General features: G+C 43.6%; 1 protein-coding gene across 3 annotated transcripts in view; it reads left to right on the top strand.

Moving 5' to 3' along the window:
* The window catches only part of LOC306981805 (nck-associated protein 5-like), a 220,556-nt gene that overhangs the window by 66,774 nt on the left and 138,387 nt on the right, over positions 1–15,395 (top strand). For all 3 annotated transcript variants that reach the window (XM_079581485.1, XM_079581486.1, XM_079581488.1), the window contains exon 2: positions 1,092–1,165. In XM_079581485.1, coding sequence (XP_079437611.1) covers positions 1,092–1,165 — 74 coding nt within the window. The remainder of the gene's footprint in view (positions 1–1,091; positions 1,166–15,395) is intronic.

Below are 15,395 nucleotides of genomic sequence, written 5' to 3'. Positions count from 1 at the left end.
CTACCCCTGGTGTAGAGCATGTTCTTCCCGTGTCTGCGTGTGCGTCCTCCAGGTGTTCCGGTTTCAACACCACCAAAGACATGTACAGTAGTTTCCTCTCTGGAGCAAGGACTCCCCTGGAAAAGGGATTATGAAATCTCAGTGGGACAGTCCTGGTTAAATAAAGAACAAAACCATGTCAGAACCATCTTGTGGACCAGAGAATCTATGCTGGAGGGCTGGATTTTGCATCTGGGCCTGACGTTCCCTAACCCTGTTCTCGAACATTCTTCACAAAAATATTATCGAGAGTGTCATAGAACTCACTCATTTCACACTGGTATAATCGAGTTTCATAGAAGCAGTTATGGTAATTCGTTTGTCGCTCCCTTTTTCCCAAGCATCAACGGTAAACAGAACCACAGAAAAATGTCCAACCAAGGAAAATTACGTGAAAAAACAAAGCGAACATAGCCGCCCCCTGTGTGTCTTCTTAACAGCCCTTAAGGTGGACGACTGCAGCAGAGCCAGGACATCTGTTTTCCCCATCTCTCTCTCTCCCTCTCAAGTCTTTCAGGAACAGTAGCACGGTCGGTTAAAGTAGGCTATTCCCTCGCGACATTACAGAGCTGCTGTCTGCGGGCCAAAGCTCAGATCCAGTCCAGAGCTGCTCCCGAGTTACCCCATGAAAATGTACAACAAATGGATTTATAAGGCCCGTGAAACTCCGGTTCAGTAGTGGAAATAACGTAAGCCAAAAACACACTACCCAACAACTTGGAAGACAGAAGTAGAAAGTAGCTAAAGGTAGCAGCCAAACTAACTTTACAGTGCCTGATCTTGTCTTGATCAGGGGCGGCAAAGGCTCAGTGGTTAGGCTATGGAAGCAAAAGGTCCGCGAGTCAACTGGAGCATGAGATGAATCAATCAAGACTTGGGTTTTTGTTTTGTTATTTGGAAAGTTCAAGCCCTGACATGTCTCTCTCGGTGTCCGAAAAAGACAATCTGTTGCAAATCCATCCAATATTTTTCTTGTTGCATTGGCTGATCGACTCTGTCCCTGTTGTTTGCAAGTTCTAATCTACTGCGTCTCCTTCTTTCTCAACCCGTAGGAATACATGGACGCCAACAAATGCATCGACGAGCTCCTGAAACAACTGGAGGAGGAGCGGCGCAGCGTCCGACGGTAAGCGAGCGCCTCACGGGCAGATGCTTCGTCGTCGTTCCCGGGATATCAACAGCTGTCCGCGATCCATTTCCTCCCAAACAATGTTCCGTTCGGACACGTTTTTTTTTCCTTTTTACTTTTGAAGAGTCAAAAGAAACGCAGACGCTAATGACGCTGCCCCCTGCGTGCACCCCGTCAGTGAAAGAGTGGTGATTTTTAAACTTCAGGCTTTCAATGGGGAGGGGGTTTCCGATTCGACCATTTCGGGGTAATTTTCTCCCTGAGTGAACAGCGAGGTCGGGGGAGGTCAAAAATCTGGGTGGCTGTGCTAGGATGGATGACCAGTGACCACCGACCTCTCGGAAAAGTCCAGACGACTTGACAAAAAGGGGGCCTGCGGGGGAATGACACCCCGAGCCCAAGTCGTCTGCTCCAACCCCTCAGGACGTAGGAGACATTTAAGGCGACACCCTGAGTGACCTGTCAGGACATACGGAGACGCTGTAGTGGTCCCTTGCGAGTTGCGAAGCCGTGAACTTGTGCATAGGTCAAGCCTAAGTGGAGGACTTCTCTATGACGTCTTTTGGATAGCAGTGTCCAGATTTGAAATATTAGGAGACCAACCACGACGCTTTCGTGTCTTGGGACAAAATTCGGGGATTAATCTATTGTGTTGAATTCAATTAGTGTGACGAGATGCTGCAAGAGTTGAATTGATCGATGACTAGGCGTGACAGCGGGGGCAACTTATCGACTAAATGTGCAGCATGTTGAGCAGGAAGATTTGACCAGTGCAAAGTTCAAGGTCTGAAGAACAAAAGATGCGTTTGTGTTTTCGGGATTCCTGTAGTGTGAGGCCTCTAATTTATGAATTTCCTAAATTGAACTACAGAACATTCTATGAACAAAAGGATGTTCATAGATCCTATCTCCATCTGTCCTCTACATAGAATTCACATTGAACTGAAAAGTTCCTTCAGTGAGAAGATGGTGCTGCTCTGCTGAATATCTAAGGAACTCTTTTGTTCTTGTTGCTGTAGCTTTTATAATGGAGAACTTTATAATAGATGAACTGCTGATGTGTTAAACTGTTGAATTTAACGTAACAAGGTTTGGAGTCTCTAGTAGAGTTCACCATCCATCCATCCATCCATCCATCTACATCCATCCATCCATCCATTCACCCATCCATATCCATCCATATCCATCCATCCATCCATCCATCCATCCATCCATCCATCCATCCATATCCATCCATCCATCCATCCATCCATCCATCCATCCATCCATATCCATCCATCCATCCATCCATCCATCCATCCATCCATCTACATCCATCCATCCATCCATTCACCCATCCATATCCATCCATATCCATCCATCCATCCATCCATCCATCCATATCCATCCATCCATCCATCCATCCATCCATCCATCCATCCATCCATCCATCCATCCATCCATCCATCCATCCATCCATCCATCCATCCATCCATCCATCCATCCATCCATCCATCATGTTACCCTTTTTTTGGGTGTATACTAATGACAAAAATGCCACGCACCGCCATTTTGGAATCTGTCACTGATGTAAACAAAAGTCAATCTTATAATTGCTTCAAAGCCTTTCACACTGTCTGTTATTTAGGACCAAATCTCCAAGTATTTTGCTCTCTTTTCACCTATTCTTATCTTATTATTTATGATTTGGTTGAAATGAAACTTCGTAACCTCTTTGTTTACAGTAAAAAATGATTCAAGCCAGAAGCCATTCATTTGGGACACGGCTTTGTGCGCAGACTTTATCCGAAACATCTCCAAACTCCCCCGCCCCACTTCTTTGATACACATATTTTTATAAAACAACGCCCCTCTAGACCCTTCCAGACAGTTAAAAAAAAAAAAAAGTACATTTCAACGGCTCCCTCTCCATATTAGGCAGCATCTCGGGACTAGAACTCGGAGCACGTCAATCCATCAGGAGTGTTGAGATTCCTCCGGTTCTCCCACCGCTCCTCCGTGACCCACTGACCTACAACTTTCATGCCTCTCTTTGTGGAGCATTATTGGGTTGTTCCAACGCACCGCCACACAATCCGGGACAATTATGGGCTCCCGCTGAAAGAATCCGGGACAATGCGGAAGACGCTCACAAATTGTGGGACGTTAAACATTTTATTGCGTGTTTCAAGAAATGTAAGAATGAGGAACAATTTCAGTTTGTTGGAATTCAATGACATTCATTTATTTTCCTCCACTATAAATGTAGTCTGGTTCATAGGTTGAAATAGTTGATGTATTTAAAATGTCAGCTGAAGACAACTCCAGGGCTCGCTATCAGTAACACCAATGTGTCGAAACTACTTTAAAAGGGCTAAATAATGCATAAGGTTAGCAGGGCTCGATGGGATTAACTTCATTTAATCTGTTGTCAAAGTCATTGTACATGTTGACAGTCAAATCAGGTTAATTTTATGATATTGCAATAACGTCTGTAATGCTAGCTTGTTAACAATAATGAAACAATATACAAAAAAAATAACTCAGATTAAAAAATGAATGGAATTTTTCAAAAGTCAAATGAATTGTGTTGCTTTTCAGACATTCATTATGCTTCAAATTTATGTTAGCCTTTAGCTTTAGCTTAAAGTGCATTATGACGATGGTTTTATTGGCCTGGTGATTTAGATCTTTGAGGTTTGGTGTGGGGAGTCCTGTTGACTTCTTTTCTGAATTTTCGTGATGTGTTGATCGAATGTAATTTGGTCATGTATTGTTCGTCCAAGATATTCAAAGCTGTTCACTGTTTCTACTGTTTGGTTGTTAATGGCAGTGGGTGGTTGTGGTGAAATGGACTTGAATATGAGTTCCTTTGTTTTATCAACATAGAGGTACAGATTATTCTCTTCACACCATTTGGTGAAGTGTGTGACAGTGTGGTAATAATTATCATTTTATTTCAGTGGATGGATGGATGTGGATGGATGGATGGATGGATGGATGGATGGATGGATGTGGATGGATGGATGGATGGATGTGGATGGATGGATGGATGGATGGATGGATGGATGGATGGATGGATGGATGGATGGATGGGGATGGATGGATGTGGATGGATGGATGGATGGATGGATGGATGGATGGATGGATGGATGGATGTGGATGGATGGATGGATGGATGGATGGATGGGGATGGATGGATGGATGGAGCAATTTTAATGAGGAAAGGGAAGAAAAGTTACTTCTATTTGAATAAGTTTAAGTTAATGGCACATGGACACTCGCTGGGGCAAATGACTGGGAATCTTGGGTCAAAACAAGCTTCCAGACTACCGCTTTAGTTCAACACTACTTTTTTGAGTTTAGTATTAGCTGTTGTCATCCTCAGAGTAACAAAATTGCGACAGAAATGCCTGACATCCATGCTAGTAAAAAGTAAGAGTAGATGGCGAGTTCATTTCTTGTGAGATGAACACATTTAAACGATGAGGCGCTGTAGCTAGCATCATGTCACTGGCCAACTTTCAATCACACGTCCCGCTTTAGCCTTTATGTTCACCCCTCCCAAACGCCTCGATACAGAATCCCTCGTCTTCACCCATCAATCTTCACGGGCTATTGTCAAAAATGTCAAATCCATGTGCTTCCAGCGTCAGACTCAATGGGCCCCCACGCAGACGCCGTCTCGTCCACACCTCCCTGCCCGTTAAACACAAAACCAAAAACATTGACGTCTTTCTCCATTGATGCCCTGAGACATTTCCAGTGAGCAGAAGCTAGATTGAAGTTGCAAATCTCATCGCAACCGTTACCCAATTATTCCTCCACCCCAAAAAAACGTTGAGCACTACCACATTTCCCTGGCATTATCTAACATATCAAATCCATGTGCTTCACCATAGATTTCCTTCAATAGGCCCTCGAACTGTCCTGCCTCTCCATCACAAATAACGTCTCTTCATTCTGTGGCTATTCACCGCCGGCACGTCCTTGACACGTGGAGACAAAAGCAGTGTCAACATCTCATCCAGCCTGTTCGAATACAAATACAGTTGTTAGAGACATGAGGGACACTTCTGGGGGTGGGACAGATGGACATAGTAACAGGCTGTGTCCATTTCGGGGCCCAAAACTAGACAAAGAGCAAAATGAAACGTAGGTAGTTACGACCAAAAAGTATAACCGCTAACAAACAAAAAGTTAGGAGAAAGTAGGGCTAACAAAATTTGATTATTTTACCCAGCAGTTTCAATGACTCCCTCTAAAATTAAAACTAACCAAATGAACCTTGAACAAAAGCATCGTCTCCATCACACCAACCCCTATACAGTAGTTGGAGCTGCATTGGGGGACCCTTGTGGGGGGGCATATGGGCACGGTAACAACCATGACAGGACGACGGGGCGGGGACAGGCCTGACCTCTTTCTAACAATCTGCTGTGTCAAAGTCTTGTGACGGCACTGGCCTGTAATAATCTCCCCAGGATTAAAACAATGGAGAGCGGATTGGGCTTGTTTTTTTTACAGTGGAGCGCAGATGACGAGTGCAAGAGTGAGGTCTGCTTAAGAGCGGGGAAATGGAGTTCAAAGGAGGCATAATGGTTTAGGGAAAATCAGTGATGTTTATGAAAACGCCTAATTGGATTATGGGAAAGATGTAGTAAAAGTAAAAGTCATATTTCACATTGACTTTTCGGAAAAGGCTAGTCAGCTATGTGCTAACTACCGACCATACAAGAAAGAAAACACAAAATACTTTTCAGTTTGAAAGGTTTTTGATCAATCCATGACTTGGCAAATAGCAAAAAAATTAATGTGAAATATGAATGGGATTTTCACTTCCCAGCAAATGACTGGGAATCTAATGGACCTCATGTATATTAATCGGAGACTTGTTTTGAGATTGCCTTTTCATTTACCTCATTAATTTGACTTTTATTCATGTTATCTAACGTCCATTGTCAACCATATATCACAATATCTGACCAAACATTTCTAAGTTAAAAGTTATTTGGAATCTTTAAAGTGCATATGACAAAATAGACAACATTTTTGTTAAAACATAGTTAACACAATTATATTGAAGACTTTGCCAAGAAATGTACCCAGGTTTCTTTATTTTAACCATTTTTGTGATGTTTATAGTCTCACTTCCTTATTGGATACTGACAGGAAGTGACATAGAGAGACCATGTTATGGCAATGGGAAATGAGTCAAACTGCTATGGAAGTTTACCTCTATCTATGTCACTTCCTGTCAGTAGCTTAAAAATTCCAGTAAAAAAAAACTTTTCGGCCCAGCATTTCTTGATTAAATTACTGCTTCACTGAAATAAAATGATAATTTTGACTTACAACAGCTGTTATCCATCTACATAAGTCATATTTTCAAAAGCATTAAAACTTGCATGCAGTTGAACCTCCCTGTGCTCTCAGTACTCCAAAATATGAAAGGAATAGGCCACCATTTTTACATACTGAGATATGTTCTTACCTTAGCTTTGACGAGTTCTTTAGGACCTGTCTGGTCTTCACCCGTGCCTTCAGTCACGTAAACACAGCACAGACGGCGTTAGCATTTAGCCTCTCCCTCTCTCCTCTATAGCTCCAAAACAGGTCAAGATAGAAGCTACCAAGCTCTTCCACGTTTTCCCTATTTAAATATGGTTACGTGAAGTGTTCCACTACAAAGTATAATTACACAAAATTAAACATGTATGTGGATTTTCTAAGCGGATAAAAGGGGGAACTATATTGTAAGGCGTAATAATACCAGGACTAGTTCGAAATCTGCGCAGTAATCTTCACTTTACTGCGCAGTAATCTTCACTTTACTGCGCAGTAATCTTCACTTTACTGTGCGGATGCCAAATTACTCCTGGTATTATTACGCCAAAGCTAAGGTAAGAACATATCTCAGTATTTAAAAACGGTGGCCTATTCCTTTAATATTGATTTCTTTCAATTAGAATTTGGCTAATCTGACAATCCCAAGATGGCCGCCGCATTCACCACTGAAACGGTTGCTATTTCTTATTTAGCATTACTGCGAACAACCCATATCGGTGTTCGCTTGAATCTCCTGTTATCCCATCCTAAGTCGAGCTCCTCCCGCCGTCTCCCACCACGTCACCTGCCTTTTCGTGCCAAAAGGGGCAGATGGCGATTTCCTGACCCCTTCCACACCTTTTCCACAGCCCAGGAGTGACGGCCGACCAACAGGCATCGACAGGAGGGGGGGGGGGGTTGGAAAGGGGGTGGGGGGGGTTGGAAAGGGGGTGTTTGTGGGGGGGTGCCCGGACTTCCAACCCAGCTGGGGACGTGGCGCTAAAGCCGGGGATCTGAGTACAGCTGCGGCCTGTGAGCACGGGGACGACATTAGCCTCTTTCCATCTGCTGATCAATAACAGATTTGTCATGTCGGAGCGCGATGGTGCCGCCGAGGAAAGAATGGAGAGAGGCAGGGGTCAGAGAAAATGCGGGCTTTAGTCCGGGGGATTATGGGTAATGGGGTGCTCTTTGTACAAGCCAATTTGCCTGTGGGCTAAATTGAAAATTGACCGCTATTATTACAAGAGAAGGAGATGGATAGTGCGATACGTGCAGCCGGTTTGATAGATTTCCTGAGAAGTGTCGGACATTAACTGCGTATTCATTCTGCTTCTCTGTCCCCTTTCCTTCCATATTTCTATTTGTCCATACTTTTTGTACAGAAAAATGCAGTGTGATTACGCTCCGCTTTTCTGTTTTACACAAACAGTTCCATATCCTCTCTCTCCGCTCCGAGGGCCTCCGTCGCAATAGCTATTTATTCATTATATCATTTATGAGCAGTTTTGTTTCACAAACTCGTCACCTTGCTCTCTTCAAAGTCAGCCCGGTGGAGAGGAGCGGGGCCAGCTGAAGAGGAGGGAGTGGGCGCATTGATGTTGCTGTCATTCGGAGGCGGCATGGCTAAGTGGTTTAGAACAGTGGTTCTCAAAGCATTTTCCAGTGGAAAAAGTAGGAAAACAATGAGTGGGTCTGTTAAAAAGTAGTACAATTTCAACTTTGTGCTGATTTAATGCTTAAAGGAACAGGCCACTTTTTACATACTGAGATATGTTCTTACCTGAGCTTAGACGAGTTGATACGTACCTGTCTGGTCTTTGTGCGTGCGCTCAGTCATTCACCACGACCAAAGATGTTGTTAGCATTTGGCCTCTCGCAGCATATTCCTATAGCTCCAAATGGGGTGAAGTTGGAAGCTACCACACAACACCAGACAGGTACGTATCAACTCGTCTAAGCTCAGGTAAGAACATATCACAGTATGGAAGAACTGTGGGCCCTCAGTCACACAAAAAAGACCAAAGATGTTGCTAGCATTTGGCCTCTCCCAGCATATTAGCTGCTTTGCTTAGTCTTGCTTATGTTTTTCTTTACTGGAACATCCAAGACACCTATACCCGACAAACTCTGATGGTGTCTGGGAGTTTGTTTCATTGCAGTCTTATGGTCTTATTCTAGGCTGTTGCTGTATTTTGTCAGAATAAACACATACACAACTCTCAGGAAGCAGATTTCAGTTTTCCAGAGGAGAAATAAGGTGACTTAATGAGTTCTTAGAAATGTGATCATTTCTTCACAACAATCCAAATCCGCTGAAGCTCAGTTTAAACGCTCATTTGACTCCGAGGAAGCAGCGTCCTCAAAGACTCCCGCTCGCCGTCCGCCATCTTTGTACAGTACATGAAAGCCCCAGGAACCACAAACTCTAATCGGATAAGTTGCCGGTGCCTAACGCAATGATTTGCTCCTCGTAGGCTTCCGTAGAGGGGGGGACCTCGCTCTCTGAAGTGAATGGCTAAAGGGCTAATCCTACGCGTTTGGAGGTCACTCTTAAGAAGCTATGGCAGACCGAGGAAATCAATGGTTTCATCGTCTGGAACTCGCCCCAGACTCTTTGGGAAAATACTTCCCTCAGGATTTGTTTTTGAAGCCATAAAAGGAGCCCGGCTTTCATGCGATATCAGGAGCGAGACACGTTTTGGATGGGGGGGGGGGGGGCGCTGAACTTTGGGGGGTCCGAGATATTACTCACCATAATTGTGTTTTTTCTCTTGTAATCAGTTATACTTTGAATTTTTGAACTTTCAACAAACTTGGTTAAAACTTGGTTAAATATTGGAGGGAAATCCATGTTCCCTCCTTGCCGTATATTGAATTTGCAGACGTTTGCGGGGGAGATAAAAGCAGAGTTACATTTTATGACTAGATATGCAGTTTAGCAGCACTGATTCTCTGAAAGTCGTGGGACGTTCATAGGAGTGTGTTTCGAAAGCTCCGAATGAGTGTAAGAATTTAAACTTCACTAGATCTTTTTGTGCCGTTTGAAAAAGAACACATTTCTGTGAAGTAGATGGACATGGAAAGCATCATTTTGGGCACCACTGCATTGATATTTTACATTATGAAATTTGAAATACTGTATTACTTTAATGAAAAGACAATAAGGAGTGAGAGATTGGACAGGTCTGGATTTGAAATTGGATGGACGCGCCCTCTGCAGACCGCACAAGGAATGATACATTATAAAACAGTGAAAGAAGCGCTCATTTTCAGTAAACAGCTTGCTAGCAAATCCTTGGTATCATGATGAACACGCTTTGAGCGCAAAACGACTGCCTTGAAGTAGTTTGCTCATGGATTAAGGGCTTTAAAATATGGGCATCTTTGAGTAACCTTAGAATCTTCTCGAGTGGCTGTTCTTTGCACCATGGCGGCAGCTCAGAGAAAGCTTCTCTTAAGGTCCTATGTATCCAGGAAATGGATACATAGGACCTCTCCATCTCTGGCTTATTCCTTTTTGGCGAAGTGAAAACACTCGCCATAGCTTCACTACCACACAAGCTATGTTTTTCCTCTTTATTGAAACAGCTGCACAGCGAAGGAGAGCAAGACAAGGTGAGTGGGAGGAGTTTGTGGTGAGATCGCTCTAAGTCAGGAAGTGAAACTACTGGATATTTAGTTTCAGAGCACTTCAGCTGAGAAAACAACACTCAAAAGTGTGAATAAAGCTTATTGCTCAAGGAATGTTCTCGGACAAGGAATCCAGATAACGTAGCTAAAAGCTCAATGAGTCGATTTTGCATGCAATCCCATTTCAAGTGTTGCAAAATCTACATGCAATACCGATTGTTCAAAACAATGTCCGAGTTTTCAACAAACAACACAAAACATTGAGGGAAAGCTACCGTTATGCAACACCCCATGGAAAGAAGTCTTAAGCCTTTAAACGCTGCTCGCCACCTCCAAGAATCCAAACTATCCCCGCATTTTCCCTCTCTAATCCTTCAGGAGCAAATCTCCCCCATAATCACACTCTTGTTTGTTTACGGTGTTTTCCATTTTGCTAATTACCTTGGCTAATATTTCTGGTCAGCTCCGCGCGTAACCTTGAAACACAGGCTCCACATCAGCGTTCTCCAGCCCAGTGACCACAGACGGAGCGACCTTGGTGGGAGGCATCAATAAAAAGCTTCATTAACTCAATCTATTAACCTCGTAAAATGCTTCCCTGCGTTTAGCCGTTTAACCTGCTCGGCATTTCCCACGACGTAAAGGTTTTTGTTTTTTTTAACCCAAAACTTTCTTGCTGTGAGATATCCGCGGAAGTGCTCTTTGTGGATGTACAGCAGTAGCGGGAGAGAGCGAGCAGTGAAGTGTCATGTGGCTGAGGCAGGATTAATTGCTTGGAGATATACAGGGCTCGCGCTGTAAGGTCGCGGTGACAAATTGAAGAGGGATCAACTGGGAGCAGCTGGCAACAACTCGACTCCCAGCTTTTGTAGAGCAGATTCAAATATGTCGTAGAATCGGTGTAAGGATGCCAATAATCTGCTACTCCGATTAAAAGAAGTAAAGAGGTCTTGCACTTCTGAGATCTGAGGTTATATGTCTGGATTGGATACCTTTTAGTCACGTGTAAGCAACTAGGACTGAACGATTAACCTTCATCGACTTGAGGTTTTAGCGACTACAGTAACCTTACCATTTGAGTGAAAGACATGTTCGCCATCAGAATTATCGAGTTTCGCTTCCTTTGGCTACTGGACAATCAGAAAAGGCTGCAGGACAATCAAGTTTAGTCCTAGTGTCTGAAATGAACCTTGAAGATTGTACTAGGAAGACAAGCACCTGTAGACATGAACGTTACTAAGCTTACGCGACGTGGAGACGGATTGGGTCACGGAATTTTCATTGAGGTGGTCAGAAAAAGCCAATCGCAATATCTGTCAAAAAAAATGGCAATTCGCAAGTCATGTCAGCTCATTTTTTAAGGTAAAAATACAATGGCTTATTTCCATGTCCTAGAACTTCGTATATAGGTGTACTCTCTTTGGAAGAATACCACCATACCTGCATCTATCCTTCCTCTCACCTCACTTTGTGGCTGCTCATCCAAGTCTATTAAACTCCGTTGAAGTCTTCCTTATCAAGATCTGCGCTGGGGTTCCACCCTCTTTGTGCTCCCAAACCGTTTCATTATTTTGGCTAACGCTTGTGTGGCCAATTTCCCAAAACATCCTTCATTTAAAGATAAGGACTATCCCAGATCCTGTCTATCCCGAAGTGCTGAGAGATGTGGTGTATTGGTCCCATACGGTGGGTGCATCCGAGCTATTTAGCTTCGAGGAAACATTATCTCCAAGAGGAAAAACAGTTTTTTTTAAATATATTGCTGCACTGTATTTGGCTTGGTGGTGTTGGTGGCTTTGTGTTGGACTTTTGGCGACTTCGAACCCAATCCAACAAACCCAACTAAGTGACCTAGTTGCTTCTAGTTGTTTCAACAACTGGATCTGGTCATTGACAGTGACATTTAATTAAAGGAAAAACCTTGGATGGCGGCGTCAAAGGAATCGTCCGTCGGATCATAGAGATTCACAGTCACTCTTGTTAACGTTACAGCCTTTTAAACATCAATAAGTCGTTGCCATTGATTAAGCGATCGGAACTTCGCATATAATCAGGAGTCGTACAGTCTTATGCCCCGGTCTGCACAGTGTGTGGCTGTTAGCGGAAAAGGTCTGGTGACTTAATGAATTTGAGTCCATTTGAAAGACTACCTGCTGATGTGACAGATGCCGCGTCTTGCACCGAACAATCGATCACGAAGAGGAAACGGTGGAACAGCCGGGATGTTTCTTGTCACAAACGGAACATGCAAAGGCTTAAGCGACGAAATTACAATATGCGACTGGTGAAAGGGTATCAATTATTCAGCATCTTTCAACATTCACTTTAGAAGACAAATGATGGCAATTTGCGTGATCTCCAGAGCGGATTTTGGAGGATCTGAGGTGTGTTACTGCAGCTATTTCATGGCATTTCATGGATCGGCGAGGATTTAGATATTTCATCGTCTTCACCGTAAGTGACTGCTCTGCCGAAGCCGCACTTTTTGTGGCTGGCAAATTGTAGTGAAATTCCCCAAGCAATGATACGTCTGCCTTGAAGAACAATAGGATTCTGTCCCAACGGTTTTTCCGCTGCCAACGGGCTCTGTAATTGGTCTGGTTTGTTTTGGTGAAGGCGAGACACTGCAAGTGAAGAGGATTTTTATTCCCCATTTTAGATATATCAATTTCAAACTTGCCTGGGAGATCACTGTATCAGAACGTATGTCAGCCATTGTATTCCAGAATCTTTTGTTCATTTTGTTTGCATATAAGTTGCAAAGATTGAAAAGACCATGTCCCTTTTTGGGATAAAGGCTATGAATCTTCTGCAGAAATGATTTAAGGTGTGGTGTCACCTGCTCATACTGTAATTTAATCTGAGCTCTTCCCACGGTCCTAAATAAAGAAAAACAGTATCCACAAAGTTCTGACAGCCCGCTCTGATATATATTAGTACAGACGTCCGACAGTAGAACCACATCCATGCAGCTGTAGAGGGATCTCGGTTTGTATTAATGGGGCATGAGGGGAGGGATCCAGAGATCAGGCCAAAGGAAACTGATCAATAGGATTTTCGAATTAATTAAAAAGTAAGGCAGTGATCGAGTTGTGTTTGCAGTCTTTACCAAATACCTACAAAAAGCTGAGCATCTTGGGAAAACATTTTATTTTAGACATTTTCATTCATCATTTTTCCAATCAAGCCCGTATTAATTCCAGCTCCTCATTTCATGATCCTTGTAGCCCTCATCCAAGGAGTGAAATTTCCTGTCAGAGAAGCCGTGTCTCTGTGGAGCCCCAGCGGGAGGGGGAACATGTCCGCCCACATCCCTGTCTCTAATGGGACATGACGGAGGTGTACTACGCTCTTTATTGTATTACACACTTCATCTTCTGCTCAAACCACAACCACACACAGTCTCCAGAGGGGATTTTACACCGAGAGTCCTCATATGAGTCTGGGCATTTCCACTACCGCATCGTCAGCACGAACGCACGCCGCAGTTTGAATGCTCTGATCCTGGACCAGTCAGTGGGGAAATAGACTAGAAGAAGGCCAGACAAATAGTTGGAATTCATGAGTCCGAGTGATGTAGCATTAGGATCGCTGCCAGAAGTAAGTCTCAGCAAATGTAAATATCAAATATGTTTGTTACTTACTATTTCTCAAGAAGGTCTCGTCGGGCCACAATTCCTCGATCTCTGGGAGGGACAAGTTTGGCTAAGGATCAGACGAATACTCCTCTGTGGTCATTTACTTATAATTTTACTCAAGTACAACTGACTACTCAAGATTGGGAAATAGGGATGTCAAGATTAAGTGTTCAATCACTGGATGAAGTTTGTTTACCCAACAGTTAAGGGCCCTTGAACGCTGGCCTACGCTGCCCACCCACTGCTCTTAGGTTGTCCCAGCGGCATTGAGGATGGGTCACTGATGAAGGCTGAAGACACAGCGCGTGATGTTAAACCATATGGGTAGGAAGGGGTAGGCAGGGAAGGGTTTACCTTGTTACTTGTTACCCCTCCTTCCTGGTTTAATATTCAGCCTTGCATGAAAAACAAAACAAACAAAAAAACATATTGAGTAATGTAACAGATTACTGCCCACCTTTGATAGCTTGTATAAACTGCTTGGTAATTTCGCAACGGCCTCCATTTTTTCCTTTGTTTTAATTCTCCATAACCCTTCAAAAGCCCTTAACTGTTGGGTAAACAAACTTCATCTTGGGCATTTCCTCCTGTCTTCCCCTGCCACCACCTCTTCCAGACAGCCGCCATGTTGACAGGTAAACATCTCCCTGCGAATCTCTGAAGTCTCTCCAAACCCGCCTCACCCCATACTTTTCCCCCCCGTATTAGCAAACATTGTTCTCCGGAGCATGTCTCTGCTTAAGCCTCTTGTAGGAGCTAATCGCAGGCCCGCGGAACAAAGCGCCTCTTAGGTGTTTTTTTCCCTCTTCGGGCTTGTGGTGTGATTAATGGCTGTCTGGGAACACACACCTAGACGACAGCATTGACTGGGCTGTAATGAACCGCAGTGGCGCATGCGATTTCTGCTCACTGGTCTGTGGACAGGCCGAAGGGATCAATGAGAGAGGGGAAAGTGCAAAGCCAGGCTGGAAGGCATAGTTCTCATGGGCCTTTAAAAGTTGAGATTTGGCAGCAAATAAGCTTATAATCAAAAATGGTATCCCAGTTATTAGCCATATCCCTTTATGATTGTATTCTGATGTTAACTCAGAGGAACCAGGACACACTTACTGGATATGGAGGACTCTGTACATATGAGCAATAAAAGAGTCCTGGATGTTTAGGCTTCAGAGTGGTGTGAGGCTATTGACAAATATGGTAGCTAAACACTTGCTAGCACACAGCTGTTTAGCACATTCCTCTAAACACAGGGACAAGAACTATCCAAGGAAGCGCTGGTGATTGTACAGCACCGTCACAGCTTCAGTAAAGACTTGAAAAGTATTCTGCAATGTTTTATTCATCATTAATTAACAAAGTTTTAGAAGCCAATGTACAAGCTACAAAGTTTCCACTTCTAACGTACTGTATCTGTGTCTCAAATTGGTACATGATCAGACCAGGATACTCAGTTTATATGGCACAGTATCCTGGGTATGGTTGGAATATCCCAGTGTGAGTATCCTGGTCTCTCATGACCTGGAAACAGCCTTCTACAAGATGTTGAAATCAGAGTACTGCATTTACACGGGCACGGACAAAATCAGGATATTTACACAAATGACGACAATGGAATAAATCGAAGATCGAAGCTGAGAACTTATTGCTAT

This window comes from Gobius niger (assembly GCF_951799975.1).
Source record: "Gobius niger genome assembly, chromosome: 23".
NCBI lineage: Eukaryota > Metazoa > Chordata > Actinopteri > Gobiiformes > Gobiidae > Gobius > Gobius niger.
The sequence above is the reverse complement of the archived record's forward strand: the minus strand, read 5'-3'. Positions and strand labels throughout refer to the sequence as shown.